General features: G+C 38.4%; 1 protein-coding gene across 2 annotated transcripts in view; it reads right to left on the minus strand.

Moving 5' to 3' along the window:
- The window catches only part of NUP205 (nucleoporin 205), a 60770-nt gene that overhangs the window by 28193 nt on the left and 7741 nt on the right, over positions 1–24836 (minus strand). The window contains exons 1-13 of one of the 2 annotated variants that reach the window (XM_416176.5): positions 17113–17153; positions 13893–14035; positions 12696–12867; positions 11600–11744; positions 10543–10702; positions 9207–9435; positions 8879–9043; positions 7929–8104; positions 4931–5047; positions 3252–3389; positions 2579–2729; positions 1632–1837; positions 40–222 (exon numbers count right to left, since the gene is read on the minus strand). In XM_416176.5, the coding sequence (XP_416176.2) occupies positions 40–222; positions 1632–1837; positions 2579–2729; positions 3252–3389; positions 4931–5047; positions 7929–8104; positions 8879–9043; positions 9207–9435; positions 10543–10702; positions 11600–11744; positions 12696–12867; positions 13893–14035; positions 17113–17140 (2013 nt within the window). In that variant the 5' untranslated portion in view covers positions 17141–17153. Of the gene's footprint in view, positions 1–39; positions 223–1631; positions 1838–2578; positions 2730–3251; positions 3390–4930; positions 5048–7928; positions 8105–8878; positions 9044–9206; positions 9436–10542; positions 10703–11599; positions 11745–12695; positions 12868–13892; positions 14036–17112; positions 17154–24836 lie in introns of those variants that run through there. The other variant, XM_046914777.1, reaches the window with a different exon arrangement.

Raw genomic sequence — 24836 nt, forward strand, 5'->3', positions numbered from 1 at the left:
GGGATACTGTAGTTGCAAACACTGAAAATCCTAAATTACCTGAGTGTATTCCAGAGATTGCCAAAGTGAAGCAGCTATTTCAGGAGATTTCCCAAAAGCAGTAAGAGTTTCTAACAGCTCAGCTTTCAAAACAGGAGGAATGCTGCACTGCAGAAGTCCCAGAATGACCACCACTGGCGTCCACTGAGGGTGCTCACAAAGAGCCAAGCGAGCATTCTCACTCTGGAGTTCAACATAAAACAAAAAATTGCATGCTATGATTTTGAAGATTATTCATGACTTATAATCTCTAACTCACAGTTCAGTAACAGCGATGATAATTGCACAGGTACACAAAGTATCAAAAGAATGGCAGACCGTTCCAACGCAAAGAACTTTCATTCAACAAAAGCCCAATTTAATGATTCAATTTTTTCCTAAAATTGTACTGAAATAGTTGCTATCCATAAAGAAAACTTATGTGCATTATAAGTTTGTTGTAATGGCCTTACTTTTTCTAAGTGGATGTACATACATGCAATTAATCCTAAACAAGTACCTAAATTCTATCTGGACATTGGCTAGGAACTTACATGAAATAGTTTATGTCCAAGAGCAGGAACATCATCACTGTAAGCTCATTTCATAGAATCATAGAATCATAGAATCGCTAAGGTTGGAAAAGACCCACAGGATCATCCAGTCCAACCATCAGCCCTTCATCAATGGTTCTCGCTAAACCATGAGACATCCTGATCCACTCAGAAGCAGTGGGCAAGATCAAGCCTCTAGTCTCATTAAATGATAACTGCTCACATCCTTAGATGTTCACTTCTTCGTATGTTATAGATTGTTAGTGCTAGGATAATACTTTTTCCCCCACTCATTCAATGCTGACATGAGAGTTAATGTAGGTTTCACTGAACTAATTTGGCTTTCCGGAGGAACATCTCAACATCAGCACCAAAAAAGATAACTTTTTGAAAGCCCAATTAGTTTCACTGATCTGTCTTGTGTTTGTGCCAGTAAAATCATGGGCATCCCGCTAAATTGCAGAATTTTTAGGCTAATATTCTTCAGACCTCTAAACTGCAGACTCAGGTGGGTACTGAAGAACTGAATTCCACAGTATCCTGAGTTATACAGATAATTCACAATATAAAGCCTGTTTTGCAGCTTTATTTTCTTAGATTTCCACTTCTGGCCACCCCACAGCACCTTCTGCATTATTGGTTTGGGGATATTTTGAATTTAACTCTGGAGGCAAGTTTAAGAGTAGATTGGTTTCCTTGCCAAGTTTCTCCCATTTCTCTGGAAAGTCTTATTATTTTTGCTTTTTTAATATCCTTATCAAAGAACTTTCCTACCTTCTAAGCATTTCTTCTGAATATATCTCACTTCTGAAGGACAACTTCCTGACAGGAAAGTGTCAGGAAAGCAAGAAAATCACTAACACTGGCAATATGTTTGGTCATGGAAGTTATTTTTCATACTTCTTATACTTACAAAGTTCCCTAAGCAAATGAAAAGAGCTGCTAGGTAAATTTAAATTTGCCCTGAATATCTTTTTGGTCAAGTGAACATCACAGCTGAATGATGACCTTCATGAAAAAAGCAATATGTTAAAGAATAACAAATCAAATGTCACTTACCCAATTCACTATAACAGTGGTCAGCTGCAAAAAGGCAATTAACCCATCCTGCTCTTTCTGTGTGATTCCTCGGAGAGGCAGGTGACGATACTGAACGCTGTCAGCGCTTGGCAAGTCTTTCCTTAAGTGTTCATGATAAAGCATCAAAGAATGGAAAAAATGCTCCCAGGAGACAGGGCTGCCACCTGCTCCTTGGATGTTTTCCGCTAGAAAAATGACAAAAAGGTGACAAGCTTTTTTTTTTTTACTCATTCACAGGGCAACAAGGAAGGCAGTTAAATTTAAAAGGAAAACCTTCTTATCTTGACCCAACAATAAAGTTCAAAGGAAAGCTACTGTTTCTGGAATAAGTGGTTCTGTTGTTCTGCTTCTTTGACAACAGAGACATGAAAGTGCTAATACAAAAAGCCAGTAGAAACAAGTTTTCTATATTATTAACCAGAATGTTTGTAGTATTACTTGGAAGTATTTATCCAATTTGATCAATGTGAAATACAAAACATAGGACTGACTACCAATTCTTTACCTGTTCTAATTCTTATACATGTAATATTTCTCAAAATGCTTCTGGAAAACAAACAAACAAAAAAACCCTCGGGAAAGATAGCTCCATTTAAAATATATCTAACTTATGTTGAAGATATTACCCATTTTATATTTCACCTTGAGCTACACTAATATTCTGCTTCTCGTTGCAAGACATGCCTTTTTAAAATAAACTACTTGGTTAAGCAATTTATTTGCTAAGGTACTCAGACACTTAATTACTTAATTGGCCTTTTTTTTTCCCCCAGATTACGTTTTCAAGCAAAGCATTCCAATTTCATCTGTGTACTAATAAGGCAAAGTGTAAAGCCACAGTTCATTTCACATGAGTCTTCATTTTTTACTTTATTACATTAGAAGGAAGAAGAGACAAGGAAGAGCTGAAGTGTCATTTTTCTTACCGTGACTACTGCCATTGACTTTTAGCAAACTAAAGCAGTAATGAGCACACTGAGGCCCACTGGCCAATCCCCGCAGCATTTTCAAGTATGGGATGTAAATTGTGGAGGGAAGCAGATCTCCCATTTGCCTAACAAACTTTGACAAGACAACCTAGAACAAATAAATATCAGTGTTAAAAAAAAAAAAACCCTGAGTATTTTAGGAAAACAGTAGGCAGGCAGAGTGAGAAAACAGATTCTAAAGTAATCATAGGGGATAGGGGGTTACACCAAAATGTAGGCAGAGGTCATCAGACAGAAAACACAAGAGCGCTGACTAACTGCAACAAAACTAAAGTTTTAAAGGGGTTAACTACTCTCTCTTACTAAATGTATTGACAACCATGAGTGATTTGCAGTAGCACATTTTAGAGTAAGCAACAATAACCACATCCTGCAGAACAGGACATATGCAGATAAACCATGTAGAAAAGATAGTAATGTCTTCTTAGTGGCTAGCTGTAATTGGGTAATAAGGATACCAAACTTCTTATTTTTTCAACTCACGCTATTGTAGAAATTGTTATTGCTTCAGCTTGCAACTATTATTGCTTTAATTTGAAGTTAACAGCAATTAGAAAAGAAAATAACATTTTTCCACTTAAAAAATGTAAAACTGATAAATGCAGATAACCTGGCGCTGAGGAGGTCGCTGATGAGCTACTCCAAGATATGACCCCATGATGGTAGATGTCTGCAAAGGCTCTGATGGACACCAGTATTCAAGGGCAAGTTCCAAATTAAAGGGGTCTTTCCTATACAATTCAGCAATCTGTCGGAGAAAGGAGGAAGACAAAAAGTATCAACTATAGAAAGATGAGAAGATTATTTCTATGTGTACTGCTTCTAGGTAAGCTAAACATGTCTGAAACATAAAGCATTCCACACCTGATGTTTCATTCCTTAAAACTCTGAAAAATGACAGCTGCTTAACAATAATACCAGAACAAATGACAGCCAGTGAATTAAAAAGTGCACGTTACACTTTCATAGCTTTGATACTCTCTATCTAATTCCTATAGATGGAAGCACTGCTAACAAGAGTGGCATTTCACCTTAAACAACCATTTGCGTATCTTGCTACATTGACTTACCAACATACTAGCTGGTATCAGGATCACAAATTTTACCCATTAAAGGAATGTACAATTTCTCAGCTAACTTTCACTTCTAGATCTTCATATAGGTTTACTACATACCTCAGAGCTATTCAAGAAAATACTTCACTAAAACCATTTCTTTCAATGCCCTACAGCCTAAAGGGCTACCTTTACAAAAGACAAGCAGTCCCTATGTTAAAGACTGCTATATGTAAAACTGCACACTTGTACATCTGTATGTAGTTAGCAGGAAATACATACATGTTTTTGATTCATAAATGAACAGAAAATATAAAACACAGCCACTAAATTTAAAAGTTCTGTCTGATCTTTTTTAAGTGTCATTAGGCAGCTTTAGTAACTGATGTTTAAATAAACATACAGACTCTGTTTTCTTTCTTTTATTAAAAAAATAGGACAGAAACAAAAATAACTTTTTTCCAAAAGTGGTCATAACAAGGGAAATGATGGAATTTGCAATTTCTGCATCAGATGTGCTGGGGTCACCTTGCCTAAGCCTACTGTAGAGCAAATATAAAATAGTCTTTCAAAAGTCCCATTACAAATGTATCACACATAAGAAAAAATTCTTTAAATAATTATCAGCTTAACTGGCATCAGTGGGGAAAAAGAACCAGTTTTCTCCCTATTTACTATAGATAATCCTGAAGAATTACAGAAAGACCAAACATTGGGTGAACAGCAAGGCATCGATATACGTAGGTGTTTAGAACTTCAGAATTCATTGTGCCAGATCTTAACTTCAACAATAAGGATTTTAAGGATAAAAGTTGTTTCTAAGTTACATTAAAATAATGTGTTTATAAGATAATACATTATATCACATTATAATATATATATAAAATACATTATAATATGTTTAAGAAAGCAGTTATGTTAAGAAAATGTTGCTATAACTTGAATTATAGATATGTAACATTTTCTACAATAACAATAGCTCAAGAACTCTTCCACCAGAAGAAACAATGCAGTATTTACTCACTAAACAGGAATGAACTGATGCTTCAACACCAGAAGCCAGGGCAGTACATTCTTTTCACAGCAAATGTCAATACTTATGTAAGAAAAAAAATACAATCCAAAGAGGGTGAGACCCAGCGCTGTAGTTTACCATTCAAATTCAGGCTTTCTGATGAAGAAGGAAAATGACACTATTTTTTTCTATGATAACTTGAAAGAAAATAGGGCTTACTAAAAGCATTAAGTGCTCCAGATCTCTGCGAAGAGAAATAGGTGGATCGTTTCCCATCTGAATACTCATGTGGATCATGCGAGCGTCCTCATCGGCACGGTTTCTCAGCTGCTTCACCTACACCATTTAAGAATTGGAGAAAAACACCATTCTATATTTAGCTGAGAATGAGATGCGATAGCAGAAATGACTGAATTACCTAAGCAGCCTATTAAAAAGTAAGAAAGTTAATGAATTTGCTTATGTGCAACAAGCAAATTTTTAGATTTCATGTATTTATTTATAACAGAGCCGACATTCAAAGATTTGTTCTGTCACTTCTTTACTGCGAAGGCCCCAACTTCACCAGATCCCCTGGTTTAGCTGTAAAAGGGAGATCCTTTTCTTCTTTTTATCTTGAAAGAAAGCTAAAGTCAGCTAGATTTCAAAAAAAGCTCGACTGTGATCCAAAAGGAGTGAAGAGTAATGGAAAATACCAGGATATATTCTGGTATTCATATATATATATTCACAGATATTCTATATAAACATCTCTGGACTGCACCTCTCTTAGCAGTTTAAGGCTACTTCTAAATACAGCAAGCTTATCTTTTGAAAAGCTTTGGATTGATACAATTGCTTTGGATCTGGGAATATTGTCTACAATAACCATGACTATAAAATAAACTGTAGCAATGAGGAAAAAAAAAGTCTTTTAGTCAGTCAGTTACTTTAAAACAAACAAACAAAAAAGCTGATTCAATTTTGTTGTCAAAAAGCCTTTCATTAAGCATGCCAGGAGAGGTGTAAAGAAAAGACAGCCATGGGATAAAAAGCTCATTCTGTTAAACATTAAACAAAGATTGAGAAGCAGCCAATTCCACACACCGCAAATTAAAATGCAGTGATGCCTAACAGAGATAAGTTCACAGTTCTATAATCTATCTTGAGTTGTAGAACTGAATGATCAGCTAAAGAACTGAGTTATCTCAGAAAGTCAGTTAAAACAAGAGGTAACTATGGAAAGGGTGAGAGCAAAGTATCTAAATCAGTATACTAACAAAACCAATACACGGACAAAACAGTGTTGATAAGTGAAATAGGGTATTATTTAAGTTACTAAAGCTAACTATAAAATTATGAGTGTAATGCAGTCAACCAAAAGATTTATCCAAACCATCACTGGCAAGCAGCAAATGCATCAGAACTATACAGAAGAGTTAAATAAAATGCCGAGTTACAGATTATAAATACCTTAATAGAAAAAGGACCCTGCAAAGCAAACATTTCTATTTCCCTAACAATTGAGACTCAGTAGAAATAACTCGTAACACATAAGCTAAGACCTGACTAACTGTAGCTCAACAAAAGAATCCTTTCTACAGCTACATCCTAATTGCCTGCCAATGAGTCTTTCCTCTAAAACTGGCACTGGCCTCTGTCAAGCAGGAGGACGAGCCAGTGCTCAGACTTTTGTTCATGGACTTATTACAAAATCCTATTTCTAGTGAAGAATCCCTCTTCATCATTAGGCATTAAGTATAACAAACCACAGGTCTGAATCAAAGCAAAACAACTGAAATACTCTTCCTAGAGCCTCCCATTCCATTACGCAGCCAAGAGAGACTTAACAACAAACCAACAAACAGCTTTGGGGTTTTCACGCAGCTCTGTGGGATACAGGACATGGGGTCAGATGTGCACCCAGGAAGTCAGCAACTTGAGCCTGAGTCAGCCTCCAGCTCTTCCACCTTCATTCAAATAATCTGCCTGTATCTCTTTCATGCAAGTTGGTAAAAATACAGGAGCATATTTCAACTCTGGTGAAGCAACACTATCCTCAGAACTACCTCATAAAAAAGAAAAGCCATCATAAGAAAGTTCCCAGATCCAAACGTGTTAGCAGCTGATTACTCAAGGAACTTTCACAAAATACACCTCACATACTGCTCATCTCTTCAAAATATTTCTAAGGGCTACTGCTTCTGTATTACAGACTACACCACCGCAGGCAGCCTTCAAACAAAGTCCAAAGTCTGTTACAACACAGTAAGTTTTGTACGCAGGCAACCACTGCAGCAGAAGTACACTGATAAAGTTATCTACAAAAATTTGCTTCAAATGACATTATATTTGTTCTATGGATATTCTGTGGGTTAAACAGACAGCTTCAGAAAATAACATATAAAACCAACAAATTACAAATTAGGATTAAAGATATAAGCTATCTCCAACATGTGTCCTCAGAGATTCTCAAAGTTCGAATAAGGTTTTCCTGCCAATATTGTTCATTGTAAACTGGCAGAACGAGAACAAAATGTATTTTAAAATCCTCCTTTTTTCCCCTCATTGAAAGAATTAATTATTTGCAACTCCAATTACAGCTCAACACAATGAAGGTCACAAAATAAAGCTTCTATCAATTAAATAGAAGTATTTTCATAGAATTCTAATTTTCCATGCCCAGATACGAGCTCTTACACAAATAAAACTGTTGTAATTGCTTCAAACTTCTTAAAACCCCTTTCTCAGCATTTCTGTTCTAGCTCTTCTACCAACAACTGACGGTTCTGAAAGAAACAGCAGAATCCTTCCCTTTAAACATGCAAAAGTTTGTCAGTAATAGAATGAAATAAACAACGAAGGACAAAAACAGTCAGTTCTTTTAGGTTATACTACTGGTTATATAATTACTTAGGTTATACTACTGCCTGTATTGAAAGAGGAAAAAAAAAGTACGTATATTGCCAACAACCTCAGAATTCATTTAAAGCAAAACCAAACCACTACCACCACAACAGCTTGCTCTGCAAATCTGACCACACTGCAATAAGACATGGTTTTTAAAATGCTTCACTGTGGAAAACAAATCCCAAATGTTACGGATTCCACAAATGAGTTTTGAACAGCAGCACTTCAATGCTGATATCAGATTCTCTACGTTATCTGCACTGATTTTAGAACTACAGAAGACACGTCCACATTTCTCAAGAACTGCTATTCACAGAAAAAAGCTTACTTTCATTGGCATGAGCGCAAGGAAGTCTGTGACAAGGTTATGAATCTTGCGAATGTAAAACTCCTCCTGGTAGAAATTTTCAGATCCCACAACAGATTCCGTCAGGAACAGAAAGACGTTATCAGCAACCGCCAGCTCTGCCATTGCTTCATCTGCCTCGGTGAACTCTGCGAGAGCTGAGCGATTGAAAGAAAATGAATTACAATAGGGAGAAAAAATAAATCGTAACTATCTGTTAACATCGTAACATATTTCGGAATACCTGTCTGAAAAACAAATCAACATGCTTCTATCCACTAAGTTTTTTTTTTCCACTGTACAGGAAAACTCCAGACTAGAAAAGACAAGTTAATGTAGGCTAGTAATTTCAACTTTCTTCTGCAAGTAAGATGAAGAGCATAATGCATTTACCTGATCTCATATGAGGCTGTGAACTAAGAAGCACAAACCAACCTTAATTCAACATCAATTACGATGTTTACATTTTCTTTTAACAAATATTCCGTAGTAGACTCAATTCTGATCTAGTAGGGAGCATGGAAAGCTTGGGAAGTACAGGAAAAAAAGAGATCTGTCCTCTTAAGATACGGACGTTTAATATCTCCAGAGGCAAAAAGTCATAAACATGAATCTATTTTTAATTGAAGCGTTCAAGTTATATTAAAGCAGATAAGATGCGATTTTTCACATTTTCCGGCGTATTAAAATCCCTTTCACTTCAATTAGATACTATACAATATTAATGTCTAATGACTAACGATTTCTAAATCCGTGTATGTATCAGAGCAATTTAATTCTCAACAACCACACTCACATACCGAGAAAGCTTTGAAGAGTGTCAACAGTAGCTGTATTGTGAAAGTAAATACCAGTGCTTCAAGAAGGCAACATGCTTTGATTTGCAAGCCCAGAACACTGAAGTGCAGTGAGTGCACTTTGGGGTAATTTACCTGTCACATCAGATAATTGGGATATTCCTCGTAACGCCAGTGCCCAGGCTAATCTAACAGTTGCTTGTAGGCCTGGTAGTTTCCAGGGCTGAGACTCTTGAAGACGAGTGTGTATTGTTGCTATGTACTGTCTTTCTGCTAGTAGAGGGAGCCGGTGCATCAGATCTTAAAAACAAAGCCACAAATGCAACACCATCACCCCCTGAACGTGGAAACAAACATGCAAAATTCTACCAATTTATTACCAACAAATAACAAAAGTGGTTAAATAACAATGTATCCATCCGCACAGCACAACTTCCCTGAGAAAGAAATCTGTCAGCATTACCTTCACGGTCCTCTGTGCCTTGTTCCAGAAAGCTGACATCAAAGCAGTAGAGGAGTGCCATGAGTAGAGACAAGTTGACACTGTCCAATGAGCCATCGGCTTCTACTGTTACTTTCTCCAAGTAACTTATGAGGATGAGAGTGTCATCCTTACTCAGTGGTGACTGGCAGGTCCAGACAAAGAGACTTTCAGCCAAGGACTGTCGGCACTCTTTGATGAGGTCAGAAACCTTTTTAAAAGAAGAGTACATAAATGTACTAGCAACACATTCAATCTGTCCTTCTTAGTCAATTATTATGACTAGAGTAAGTTAAAAACAACTCTAAAAACAGCAGGAGAAAACACTGAGTTTTTTTCATTGTTAAACAACAAAAGGCACATTTTTTCTCGTTAAATGCCTTCATACATCCTTCCATTTCACGTAAGGTGTGACATGATATCTCCAACTATGACAGTATGCAAACCAGCATGGCAGTTAAGGTCAGAAGACAGGAATCTATACAGAATTTTTGTAGCTGTAAATGCAATACATACAGAAAACTACAAGGAAATTCTTCACGGAGTTTCTAGATAAATAGCAAAAACGTAAAACTGGATATTTGGCAGAAAACAAATCAACTGATTACATCATAGAATAATTTTTAGACATATCACATAGCAGAAAGATCAGGAGATAGAATATTTAAATGTTTAAAATCTTCTTGTTGACAAAGCATTGTACAGATAGTTGCAGTATCAATTAATTCCAAGGAGTACAAAAATGAGAACTGGTTTTCAAGCAGTTTTCAATTTGAGATGCTTCTGATCATATTAATACGAATGGATAATTAAAAAAAATGCATTATTTGCCTGTTTAGACCTGGTTTCATTCTGTTTTAATCATTTGTGAATTTTGTTTTCCTATTTTTATTCTATTCTACTTCTATTTTTATTTATGGTGGTGGTAATGGTGATGATGAAAGCAGATGGTTAAATTTACACTCAAGAATAAAATAGCAGAAGAAAATTTCACTACATGTAAATATTACATTTACTTCTATACAGCCCTTATTTTCTCTCCTTCAGTGAAGATAATGTGTGTCCTAATAAAAAGGAGCAACACAGAAACAGAAATGCTGGTAGTAATCTCGATTACACAGTGATACAGTGTACACTGCAGAGTAGTTACCTTTGTGTCTCAACTGGTAACCCAGCTTCCAGAGGCAGAGAAAAGAAACCAGAAGGTAGGGAGAAAAAAAACCAGAAGGTAGGGAGAAAAAATATCTCCTTGTGATCTAACTGCATTTTTCCCTATGCAGTCACTTGGAAGAGTAATTACACCCAGTCCCCTCTTTACCTCTTTGCGATGTTTCTCACTGCCCAATCCTCGCTCTCTCTGGAGTTTATCAAATTCATTGTTTAAATCAATTTGAGACACAAGTGTGAGGATTTTCTGAGTCAAACCCTGCTCCATTAGGTCATCTGTAAAGCGTGTTGTCATGGACACTAGCTCTTGACTATAACAGAGAGCATATAAATTTAACAATTAATCATATTATTCTCAGTCACAGAGGAATTCTAAAATAATGAATCCCATCAACTGCATATGCTAGCTGACATAAAATGTACACCTACATTATATATATAAAATAATTAAATGTGCATCAGTCATCAGTAAGCAGCATTCCCTCAAAACATGCTGAATGGATACAAAGTCTGTAGGTAAGTAGGTTCAAGAACATGGAATAGGAAGAGAGGACAACATGGACTAGGTAGGTTAAGATTTCTATCAAAAGGCAAAAGTATTATATATAAGAAGTACATAATTCATAAGCTCACAGCCCCTTTCTTACTAGCAAATGTAATTATCCGATTACATACATCCTACCAAAGCAGTAGAATTTGTTTTAAAGCAATACTTTCTTTTAAGTTGCAGAATTTAAGTTCATGCCATAACACATTATTTTAATCTTTCTGTATTTAAGCAATCACTGTGCACTGGAACTAAACAGTGCATAATGTTTTTAGTCAAAAAACCATTATGCTTGCCAGTAGACAGTGCATCCATTTTAAGTAGAGACAGGAGCACAATTCTCTGCTTTGTGGGATGTGGGAAGTCAGAACACAGCACAAGCAGAAATTCAGTCTCTCAAATACTGAGTAATCATCACTGGTTTGAGCAGCACTGATTCGTAGGGTGTCTGAAGCAAAACACTGCTAAAAGCTGAAGCAGTATGAAAGAACTGAAAATAAAATGTGTATCCTCAATCTGTTAAATGTATTACAGAGAACATTATGTTTAAGCAGGAGAGCAGTAGCATTAGGTTATAAATAAGACAAACCTGAGAATATCTGCATTCCCTCAAGTCTTAACTGTCCTAAAGGCATTAAAAGTAGCTAACCCCAGTACAGACCTGAGTTCCAGTGTCCAAGTCTTGCCTTGGCGTGACTGGATGAGAGTTCGTAGTGAATTGGCTATGCATCTTTTTCCATCCCAGTACAACAGCACAGCCACAAGACCTCTTGTAAGGCCAGGAAAATGAGGTTGCTGGTGTTCTCCTATTGAGTGAAAATGCACAGAATATCTAAGGAAATTTGAGGGTACATATTTTGATATTAGCTTTATATCGCTTTATTTCTAATTGAAACAGAAACATAGCATCCAAAGCAACCATCGTTACTCACCATCACTTTGATTTGCTTCAAGTGTTTCCAAGAAATCATAGGTATTTTGGATGATATTAAAACTCATGTTCAACTATTAAAAATTCCACAAAATTAAGAGTAGAAGTGTAAGTCCATAAATAACCTAGTTCAAATAGTATTTGCAATATCTGCCTACCTTAATAACCAGTTCAAGCTAATTATCAGAAAAATATTTTTCCTTTGTTCAAAATGAAATTTTCTGCGTGAATTTACATAAAAAAAAACAAGTTCCAAATAGAAATTGAGACTGGCTTCAAAGTGTCTTTCCAAAAGTGACAAGCTAGCAAGCTAATTCCTTATGAGTTTGAAAAAAAGAGTCAATGATGAACAGTAGCTAATAATGATAACTAAGATGTTATATTTTAATAACATTGAAATACATTTTCTATGTGGAAGACTCTTTCCAGAATACATCCCTTATTAATCATTTATTAGATTATAGCTAAATACAGCTACATATTAATACGTAACTAATACATAATTTCCAGAACCAATGTCTATTGTTAAACTATTTAAATTATTTTAAAACTATGCTTAAATTCAGTGATAGAGAAATAAATTATTTTAAAAAATCATACTACTCCCTTTTGCGAAATCTGCATAAGATATAAACATAAAAGTCCAGAACACTGCCTTTATATTAAATTATAGCAGGTAGAAGAGTTCATCTTAAGACCATTCTAGATGTTATGAAAGTCAGGTCTTGAGAGAATCACGCATTCATGTTAAGCATACACTTAACATAAAAAGGAAGGCTCTATTTAAGCTGCCTTTGTCCAGCTCTTAAATATTTTCCCTTCTCACCAGCTAGAAGAAGCTCAACAGCTGCCAACTCTCCGATATCAAAGAGGTCACTGAGGATAAAGGCTTCTCTGATGAGTTGTTCTGGCAAAAGCCTGGTTCCCTGCTGACCTTGGATAGCAACCCCTTCTGTACTTGCTTTCTGAACTTTCTCATGCTGCTGAACATTCTTTGGCTGGAAGAGAAACAAGCATCAGAAGCTATTCAAAATGGCAAGAAGAAAAATCAAATGAAACTACACATTAATCCTTCCTCACAAATACAGTTCTGACAGGTTAGATTGTCATCTTAAAAACAAAGGCAGCATTTCTAAACACAAAGGTACTAAAGGCATCCTAAAAATGCTTTACACTTGCACACCAATGATCTTGTAGTGAGAACGTATCAAAAACAGTATTATACAATCAGTGTTAGTTTACTGAAAATAACAGAGCTGAAAATTAAGTTTTGATAAAATTCTCTACAGAAATTGGTATCAGTTTGATGAAATCATTGAACTGACCATCATCAGGAATGGTGATCAGAACTGCTGTTTTTCTCCAGATCACTTTTTTCTACACCATTATTTTTTTTTTTTATATTAAACTCAGACACTCAAATATGCTGACAAATCTCTGTATCTCACTGTTAAATTTTCCAATCTACCAGTCTTGTAAAGCCACACACTACTTCAGAAGTAACAACAGGAGACATTTATAGTTATTACCTTGTGATCCGTTAGCCAAGAACCAGTGATTTTTTTCAAATCATCTCACACTCTGAACAATTCATATTCTATATTTCGTAAACTCAGGTTTACCTGTTCTGTGGGCTCATTTATCTAACTGACTGAAGAATGAGCATGGACCAAAGCCAGAAGAAATAGTTTTGTGCTTCATTTCAGACAAACAAGAGTACTCGGGAAAAAGCGACACTGAACCAATGGATAATCAGATGCTCTTACTGTTCCTTTCAAAACATTCAAGTAATAAGAGGAAAAAATGTTACAGTTATCCTCTACAAGAAGCAAAATAACATGTATTTTTCAAGCTATTTCTCTTTGTACAACAGAACAAGATTTCTGTAAGACATTTGTGTAATGTACTGTAAAAGTGTAAATAAAAGGTATATTCAGTGCCTAAATAGTATGCAATCCAACAGCACAAAACAGAGTAAATCATCAGTTCTCCAAATCATTCTGCAAGAGCATTAGTCCAGTACCGGATTTCTGAAGAGAGAAATGAAGTCAGATCTGTGTTTCTTTAAGACCTGGTCGAGGCGATGAATAGCTTCAGGTTGCCTTTTCCAAATGGCATTCATTACAGTCTGCCATATGTCCTTATACGGACCCCACAAGCTGGCAGCTAAAAGGAAAAAAAAACATAGAAATAAATAAAAATAGAAATCTAAAAAAAAAATAGAAAGAAATAAAACAACAAAAAATGCATTTGAAATAGGAAAAAGAAAGGGTTTTTCATATAGTATTTTCAATAGGCTTTTTTTTAAGTGACAATCCCAGCTTGAGAGTAGGGATTATTATGCACATCAAACAAAACCTTTCTATGGTACACAAAGCAACAAGCATCTGCTATAAAACCTAACTGATCTAGAGATTTAGAGAAACAGAAAAGGTAATGCAAACAGGTAAGTTTTGGGGCTGAAAGTCATCACCTGTGTCCCTATATATCTAAGAAATTCCACCCACTTTAGTAAGATTAAAGAATAAGTACAAACTGAGCAGCAGATCTTGAAGCTGAATGAAGTCCAGCAAGGCAGGCTTCCTGCTTTCTGTTTTTGGCAGAACCACCAAAACAACAAAATACCCAATAAGAGAGACTACGAATGAACAGTTGTGCTATCAGAACGTGATGCATCATCAGACTATGCAGAATAAAATATATATTAGAAACCAAAATCGTAAGTATAAAGGCAATGTTATATAAATCATAAAGGTAAGAACACTTTCACATTTGTTCATCCTTCTCACTCTAATATAAAAAAAAAGTACTTTGCATTCATAACATAGTTGCTGCTATCATTCTGCATCAGAGTTTCTTAAATATATGAATTTGCTTTAATAGCAATAGACAGATCAGAACAAATAATTACCTCAGTACATTGAAAAGAGACTAGGTTATTTCTGGAAGCCAGTAACCACAAGTTTAAGTCAAGTCTGATCCTACTGAACAATCTCTCCTCCTCCTCAATACTGAAAAAGAGTTTCCTTTGCATACTCCAAACCTGAATTCAGTACTACAGCTGTCAGTACTCACTAGAAGTAGCATCATTCACAACCCAATGTCTGCAGTATGAAGATTACACTAGAATTTTCCCCATTTGCCTCAGGTCTCATGAAAACAGTACGCCAACCTACTCCTCAGACTTCTGGCAGTATCACTGTGTACAGTGACAACCACCACCTAAAATTAACAGCGTATTAAAGGAAAAAAAAAAAAGAGGAAAATAAACCACTCAAGATTATAAGGCATACATTACAAGAAGTACCACGTTTCCCTTGTTAAGGATCATCTGTAATGATGGAAGTTTCAGATTTCACACACAAGCCACTGCTAAAAGCATGATCGCATCTATCACCCAGTTTGCCCTGTGACAGGCACAAACCACATGAGCACAAAGATGTGCAGAGAAAGGAACAAGCAACCAGGATGGAAATCAGCTGGGTTGTTTTGCTTCATCTAACGACCATGCTAACTTTTGCCACTTACATTGTTTCTGTTATTCCAGTTTTAGAAGGACTGCCCAACCTACCAGGGTATGCAAGAGCATGCTGGGCTGCTTCTTTTGGCAACAGTAGCTGATGCTTATGCCTGAACTTTCTGTGAAGCTATAGATTTGTCCCTGCTAGGTCTGTCCTCACAAACAACATATTATAATCTAAGGCAAAATCTCCATTAGTTCTTGTGCTACATCTGGCTTAATTTTTACCTTGCCCTTCGTATATAAGTTTCCACCTTCTGCATCTATTTTTCTTTTACCTGTAACACTAAAGAATTTGCTGTATAAATTACATAGCAAGAATGACTCCCACTTGAATGACTACCATTTTCACCTCAACATAGTCACTGTTCATACTCTGGGGGATAGTAGGAATAATCATTCTTCCTTCACCCTCAGATGAAGACCTTTTTATTAACGTTTTCTGAGGTGGGACACAGGGTGTAATTGTTTCATTTAGATCAAGACACCTTCTATGCAAGTTTATTCCTTGCTGGATGTGGGAGTTGAGCTTTTAAAATCTGATGGCTCTATTAGCTGCCTCACTATGACATATACTACTTTCTGGCCGTACACACATTCTAGTCATAGTCACAACTGCTTTTCAGAACATCTCCGTGCTCTTTGTTTTAACCCAGTTCAAGACTAGCAAATGCAAAGTCCTGCACTTGAGAGAGAATAACTACGCAACAATACAGGCTGGGGAAGGCAACTGTAGAGTAAAGCACCCGTGTGTCTTGGCAGACAAGAAGCTGAACACTCTCACAGAAGGGGCAGCCTCTGTACACTGAGCTGCGTTAACAGAATGGCAGCCAGCAGTGCACAGAAGTGATGAGGCATCTCAAAGAGAGCGTTGCTACAGTACTGTGCTGAGTTCTGGGCTTCCCAGAGCAAGCAAGACAATGAAGTAGGCAGGCAGAGAACATAATGAATGAGGAGAAGGCTGAAAGAACTGCCATTGTTCAGTCTTAAGAATAAAAGGCTAACGAGGGAACAGCAGCTTGTTGCCTTCAACTACCTAGTGGCACCGGGCACAGAAAATAGAGAGATAATCCAAGAGAAGAATTAGCTGTCATGAAACAAAATTACCACGAGGGCTGTCAAATGTTTGAGAAGAGGCCCACAGCGTTCTCTAGGAGAATCCCCATCCTCAGAAACACCCCAAACTGATTTGGATAAAGCCCCAGGCCACCGCACTGCGCTGGCCCTGCTTCAGGTGGGTGGGGGGGGGGGGGGGATGCTGGACCGGATGACAAAGAATCACAGAACACCCTGAGCCGGAATGGACCCATAAGGATCACCAAGTCCAACTCTTGGCTCCACACAGCACCACTCAAAAGTCAGACACAGGTTATGGTTTGGTTGTTGTTGTCGTTTGGCTTGTTTGCTGCTATTCTGCATGTGTGTTGCACTTTATTACACGTGCTATTAAGAGCGCAGTACAGACGCACTGAGTTACCACAGTCCCCCTCGAACCGAGCGGCCGCTCTCAGGGCGGCAGCTCGGACCTTTCGCAGCCCTGACCGCCGGGGCCAGGCCCGCACGGAGCCCTCCCTCCCCACGCCCGGAGGTCCCGAGATCCGGGTGCTCCGCTGTTCCCTCCCGGCCGGCGCGGGACGGGAGGAACGCGGCCGCTGGCCTGGGAATGCCGCGCTCGGCGCCGCCACCCAGAAGGGCGAGGAGGGGCCGCGCGGGTTCCTCTTACCCGAATTTACCGCCAACGGCGCCGCCATCTTGGCGAGAGGAGGCGCGGGCCGGCGCCGCACCCGAGAAAGGCCCACGGGGCGCGGGGCTGCCCGCGGCGGCGCCTATCGGGGAGCGGGGGAACGCCGCGCCGCTCCGCTCCGCTCGCCTCCCTGCCGGACGGGGTGAGGTCCCGCAGCCACACCCTACTCCCACCCCGGTGCTCGTGAGAGTCAGCGAGGGCCGCTTCGCGCCGGTAGCGGCAGCCCGCGGCCGCCGTGCGGCGGGGCCTATAACCTACGCCGCGGCCTGACGGGAGTTGTAGGCGAGCCGCGGCCGTCCGCCCGCTGCGGGAAGGGGAAGGCCGCGGCTCGGCTCGGCTCGGCTCGGCTCGCCCCGCTGCCCGTGGGAGGGCGGCCAAGCGCGCAGGGCGGTGGAGCTCCTGCCGACGCATGGAGAGCGCTGCCTGCCTGGTGCCGAGCCGTGCCGCGGCGCTGTGTGGTGCAGAGGGGCACCAGTCCTGCGCGTTGCTGTTTGTATTTGTGCTAACGCCTTTCCACGGCCGCGGGGCGGCTCAAGAGGTGCGATGCCGGGACGAGCGGAGCTCCATCGCGTTGAGATTCTGAGTTTCCGGATTCCTTCGTATAATGTGAATAATGAAGTCACCTTTATTTCATTCATTTCCTCATTCAAGAATGGGGATTCTTATCATACTAAACGGGATCTTTCGTGTCCCACTCGTGTTAATTAAAGAATGCCTGAAGGCAGATTCTGCGGCAGGATGTTAATTGAGTACAGCATTCTCTCCGTGAAAAAAATCCTCTCCCTCCAACCCAAATCAGAGTGGTTTGTGTTTCTGTGTTTGCAAACTGAAGTCTTTGCAAAAAGAATTTGTAAATGTTTTACGGGGGATGATCCTTATTTAAAATACGGATAATGAAAGCAGTATGATTCACTTAAAAGCAGTGAACTAGTTTTTGATCAACTTTGCTAGCAGTGTGGGGCATCTAAAAGTGGTATCTTTCTTGGTCTTCTGTGGTAAACTAAGGTTTATAATCTTGTATAGCAAAAGGACACCGATAGGGGTTATACCGTGAAGAAATTTGTCTTTAAACTCTTTGGTATATGGAAAAACTACCAGGAGTAAAGAAAGGATGTTTATTCATGTTGCTGGAGCTAAAGAATGAATGTTACTATCTACGTTACTATCTTAGAAGTGTTGCATATCTGAAGTCAGTTCACTGTCCTCCATCCCAGTAGTAATTATCTCATCCAGAAATTTTCTCTCTCGTGAAGATAAAAGAATCCACCAAAAGTATGTATTCATTTTTAGGGTCAATAGTTTCTCCTCTTGAACTTTATTAAAACAATATTTTGCCAGTTGCTAAACAGCGTCCAACAAACTAGACCCATGGGAAACTGGCAAAGTAAACATCCTTGCTTCAGTATAATTGGATGGCAGAGGGGGCACTATAGAGAAAGTAGCTGTCCTGGGGTGAGAGTGAATTGGTCAGATAGCTATAGGAAAAAGAGACCAAAACCAGAGAAAGTTTCCGGAGAGAAGAGAGATAGAAATGGAAGGAGAAATGATAACACAAAGTCTGTCTTGTCAAGAATAGCTTTTCACAGATTTCATTGGACCTTATTTGCTCGTTGAGGTTTCCGTTTTCCTTGTCTTAGCCATGAGCCTGTGCAGATCTATCGTAACAGTAAGGTTGGCGATGAATTATTTATTCTGTACTAGGAAAAAAAACAACAGTGCCAAGTAAGAGGTACAAGTAGAAAAGCTAAATTACTCCACAGGCAGCAGAACTAATGCAGCCTTTGCACAGTGTTTCTGTACCTTCTCTTTTTGCACTCAGCGCTGCAAAGCCGTCTCCCTGCTCCCGCAGTGCGGGTGTGCCACCCCAAGACTTGTGGCTGTGAGGAGAGGAAGAGCGGGCAGGTATTATGATAAATGCACAGACGTGTGCTGATCACCTGGCCATGGCAAACCTAATGGATACTTGAGGATTTGTTTCAGCCTTTCCAACTGTGGGGGCATTAATTTCCATATTCCCTGATTTACACAAAGCTTGTGAGGACATAAACTTTTGAGCCCATTAGCCCTTGATCATATTACTTTGGAAATGCTCCAGGAATTACAACAGGTTCAAAAGCTACTGAAAAAAAAATGGGCAGACAGAGTGATTTCTTAAGACTCGTTTTCTTAAGACACAAGACCCAAAAAGAGAAATAAATAAATGAATTTATTTATTCATTGCCTTTTCCAGGCATTAAGAGCTGTCATATTTCTTTTGGCATTCGGGTGCAGCCAGATTGCATGCACTTTTTTTTTTTTTTCATCTCTGTTGGAGAAAAAAGCCTGTTGAACCACTGCAGATTTAATACTTTAAATTTCCAGATAATACTTTTGTGATCTTTGTCAAGTGGCCAACAGTAACATAGCAACACGAAGAAGAAAACACCATGAAAAGAGTGGATGGTGTGGGGCAGGCCATTGGGCAATTGGATGTCAGTAGAAAAATACCACAGTTAGCTGCGGCTCCCTTCTTTCTCTGTTGGCAATGAGATATTTTACATGCAGAATAGCTGTGACACTACAACACCTAGTACGGATGAAGGGATGTATCTAGATAAACCATACAGTACGTTGTAAACATATTTACATCAGCATAGCTGCATTCATCCACGCTTTGATGAGTAGGCAAGTCCATGTGTAGTAATTCTTTGCTTTTTTTTTTGCTTTATTGGCTGTTCTTTAATTTAGGATCTTATTGTTTACCAGGATCACTTACTGGTATGGTAGGCTATTTTTACCAAGTGTCTAAAGGAAAAGACTACCTCATTCCTCTTCCTAACAATAGCTCTCAGCAAGTTCTCCTCCAAGACAGCTGGGTTCAGTGAGGGACACATGCTTCCTTCATCCTTAATTAGAGGATGGAAATCTGTGAAGTATCAAAGGCAGGCTGACACTAAATACCTACGATGGACATTAGTTCCTCTGGATTCCAGGGAAAGGAAGTCCCCACATTGCCTGTAGGGTACCGAATTCTGCTTGTGCCATGTGAGATCTTGTATAAAATATGTTATTTTCTGGAGGTGGAAATAACTACTAATAAGAATTAAAATGAGCTGCACAATGGAAACCTGATCTTTCCTTTGTGATGAAATACAGGTAATATTAATACTAGATCTACTCATCGTTTTTCATAGCCAAATCACATACCAAAATATAAAGATAAAAATGATGAAGCAATTTACTTTGTTTGCATTATATTATGATTAGAAAGAACAATTATTAGTAATATACAGTTCTTTCTAATGCCCAAGAGACCATCCTTAATCTCCTACATTAATCTTGAATATCATTGTGATCACATCCTGCACCATACAAAATGCATTGTGGCCGAAAAAGATGCCTTGTTAAAGTATTTCTACATATAGACCAGTCTTCACCATCTGAAATATGCCTTTTTCTCCAAAAAGTCAAAAGCATTTCTGGCTACTGATCAGACTGTAAAACTTCTTTGAGCTTTTATTTTGACTGATGCAAACACTGTGCATCTCAGCTTACTCATCTGTAAAAATGGATATAACATTTCACAGTAGCCTGGAATGCTGATCAACTGGATCTTTAGCCTGGCCCTATCTGAAAAGAGAAAAAAAAATGCATTTTTGGGTTACATTAGCCAGGTAAAATCCTTGACTTCACTTGCCATGAAGGATAATTTTCCTGAAAACTCAGCTGACTATAATCCTGTCTTTGTTGCAATAAGCTGTGTTTTATACATCAAGATAATTAGCACAGCATCAAATCTTAGAAGAAAAGTGTAAGACCTTTCCCTGTAGTGATTCTCAAAAAAATAGCTTTCTAATTTCTCTGTCTTTCATCCTAGATATTTCTACTGTCACCATGGTATCTAAGCTCATCAGAGAAACTGTGTGAGGTTGTTGCTAGCTTGGAAAAGTGGTTTATCTAGTCCAAGACAACAAAGAGCTAAATGTTCTCAAGGTTATAAGAATACCTTCCTCAGGATCTGGGAGTGGAGAAAAGGGAGCAGAACAATGGCAAGTGCTGTCCTTCCTATGTCAATTACAACAATTAATGACTATAGGCATCTGGTCATAAATGAGTGCCCTGGTAAATGCCGTCGGTTATTCCCCTGCTCAACAAATGGGTATTTATGATCCCTGTTTGAGCTGTAGAGGTAAAATGAAAAATACTGTTCTTGGCTGTGTAATATCTCATGAACTATTTTGGCAATTAACTTTTCGCTCTTCTTCTCTCTCCCAGAATTAAAAATAGCCCTCTTTTTTTTTTTTTTTTTTTAGTTAGTTAGTTTGTTTTTTATAGTTCTTTCACTTAGGTTCTGAAGGGAATGAGCCAGCCACTAGTGTAGGAGATATGAAATAATCATTGTAGCGTTATAACAGCTAGTAATTGACAACAAGAGGTAGAGAAACACACAACAGGGAAAATGAGAGAAAAACAAAGTATAAGTAGTGTGAGGATATTTAGTATAGTAAGTAGAAATGTTGGCACATCAACTGCCTTATTGATATTCATTCTGTTCAGTGATTTCTGTATCAGATTTACAGATGGTTGATGTTTTTGCTGGTTGCCAGCCTCACAATCTCAGAGCAAAGTCTGAGCTATTCACATCGAGCTATTTCCAAGGCACCTTGTACCCTGGAGGCTGACTTACACACTTAACTGTTGGATTCTCATCAGAGAATCTCTCAACAGAGATGTAAGGCGCAGAAGTGTAATGAGGTCACTGGCAAGACTGGAGGTGTGAAAGGTTGCACAAAAATGTCTGTGTAAAGCACAGAATTTTCTCCAGTGGTAATGATAGAGGAGATGGGAGAGAAAGCATCTTGACAGTCATAATCTGAGCTAAATCAGAAAAAATCAGGACTTTATGCCTACAAACTGAGTTGATTTGATATGGGAACCCATGAGACTTGGGAAAAATGGCATCTCAAAATGCTTCCTCTACTGCAGCATAAATTTGCCTCATAAATTCATCATTTTCCTAGTGCCATCTACTTCTTTGGAGTTCTCTGGGTACAAGACGATAAGCTCCTCCACACTAAAAATGTGTGTAGAATTTGTCTTGCACACTTCAGGCAGTCAGTTACTAAAGTACTTTCCATGTCTTGATGCTCTGAGATCACTTGTTCATACATGGGTTTCCTTCAAATAGGCTACATAAGAAAGGATTTGCTTTTAGCTTCAGTCCATTTTTGGTTTGTTGAAGTTTTCTGAGGATCAGGAAGAATTATCCTCAGCTGCAGGAATCTGAAGGACATGGACAGAACAAATCACATTTCTGGAATGGGCAACTGTGTTAATTGGCTCTGTTGTCAAATTATTTCACTAAAAGTCACCAATCTGTTAAAGTCTCCTCCTGCCTTATTTGGTTATGACTGTGCTGCAGAAGGATAATGAGGAGCAATGTTAGCTGTTCACATTTAATAGGGCAATTGTTGAGACCACATGTTCAATAACTCCTACCAAGGTGACACCTTAGACATTGAAGCACTAAACTATATTACATGCTTGAGTAATCAAGGCTGGAGTTTATGGCTTGTGCTCATTCAGTTGCTTGAGTGCTTAATAGTATAATAGTGGAAAACCTTTATCTTATGTGCAGGTTTTCCAAGCTTCTTGGCACATATAACTTTCAAACCTTTCTTCTAGATGGTGTCAGATAGTCAAAATGAATTTCCCTTATCATTCAAGAGCATTCCTGTTCTAAATCAGACAAAGCTAAGCCTCTGTCTTTGAAATGTAGTGCTAAAAACACCTTGTCAGCTAATCTGAACTCTTAAATAAAATGAGACCTAACCAATGGAGAAGACAAAATTCTTGGAGTTAATTTTGTGTCTTTAGGTGGCCAACATGATAGAATGGTAATCCTTTATGTCTTCCTGCAAGCCCAAACTACTAATGTGGTAAATTAACTTTTGTGGAATTATAATGGATAACAAAGCATACGTAGGTGAATAGTTCACTCCAAAGTTAATAACCTATTGAAAACATACATTCAAGAAACACTGATTTGAGGAACAGAAATTCAAAGGTCAGGAACATGCAGAAAAAATATAGTGGCCCACATTCATCATTACGGTTGGTATCCACATAGAGTTTCATACCAGTTCTCATTCCGTAGACAGCAGTAAATTGTGGTTATGATCTCAGGATACCTTTACATCTTGTGCTATCTCTTTACAAATGGCAATCAATATTTGCTTGGAAATAACACTCTGAATGTGTCATCGGGCTGCATTCCTAGGCATCTTGCTATTAACAACATCATTCACTTTTTTTTTTAATGCATCACACTCTTTTATTTAATGCATAGTCTGTCTGCAGAGACAAGAAGTTGTGGTGAAGTCCAGCCCAAGAGAAGCTTGAGGTACTGACTCATTCTGAGACACCAAGAAAAGGTTTGCTTGTAGGTGTATTTAGAATATAACTACACAAGGACGCTAAGCTATGTAAAACACCTGAAAATGAGGTGGCCTTATTTGTAATGAAGATTTGATTGCGTATTTTGGGTGGCTTAGTTTGACACTGTTTTATCCTGGCAGATGGCAAATGTGTTTCGAAGTAATTTTGCAGAACTTCAGAGAAATGTGAGTATCAATTTTGCGCTAAGATCCAGCTAGTGTTAGAGGAAGGATTAATGTCTCCCTTCCACTGGAGGAGTTGTGATCATTTGTTCAGATTGTGAGAGGCTTACTGTGTCCTCCTCCTCAGTTTAACACATATTCCCTATCTTCCATAAAGGTTGGAGGCAACTTCAGCCATGTACACTCTCAATCTGTCTTAGTGCCACTTCATTTCTCAAAAACAATTAAACATTCACTGGATATGGAACTGGAACCTGCCAGGGAGCCTTAGAGGTAATTCCACCATTCAAATGAGTAATCTGACCACTAGGTAAAGAATATTTCTCATGCATTCTGCTTCAGTCTGTCATTCTTTTGGGGAAAAGCATCCGCCTCAGCCAAAATAATTGAGAAAAGCACAATCCAAAGCAACTCTTTTTACCTGAGCAGGAGCTCTAGGCATGTGAAACTCAACTACTAATTCACTTTCTGCCTAAATCATGAAGAAATGTAACCTAAGTTCCTACTACTTTGGAGAACTCTTGAAAGCCTGAGCCACCTGTGAAAGGTGACACCACTTCCACCAGGTCCGTGAACCTGACCAGCTATAACCCTTTTTTACCTTACAGGTCTTTAAACCAAGCTAATCTATATTCCCAACTTTTTTTTTTTTCTTTTTTTTTTCTCCCCTGATCTCAGTGAGAACAAAATTGGGGTTTTATTTGTATTGATCTGAACTACTCTTTTAATATTTTGTGTGTTTGTTTTTTTTACCTACTCAGTCAATTCAGTGAGTCATATAGCCCCAGCACTCTCAACAGACTGATCTCGTCTGAATGTTTTCTCTTTTTCTCTTTATTCATGGCTCCATAAAAAGGATCCAACTCCAGGCCTGGCTTTCATGCATAACCCCAGAAAAAAAGGACTTTCTGAGGAGTTAGTCTCCCTCAGGATATAATAGCTTTCTTTATTGCTAGGACTCCTTGTTCACAAAAAAACTTACCTCCTTATCTCTTTAAATACAGTGCAAACATAGACTTGGAGAAAATTACGGAATAGTATTAATTGTTGATATAAAAAATTAAGGGGGTAACTAAAGGGAGACAAATAAGTAGGTTCAACCAC

Source organism: Gallus gallus, chromosome 1 (assembly GCF_016699485.2).
Source record: "Gallus gallus isolate bGalGal1 chromosome 1, bGalGal1.mat.broiler.GRCg7b, whole genome shotgun sequence".
NCBI lineage: Eukaryota > Metazoa > Chordata > Aves > Galliformes > Phasianidae > Gallus > Gallus gallus.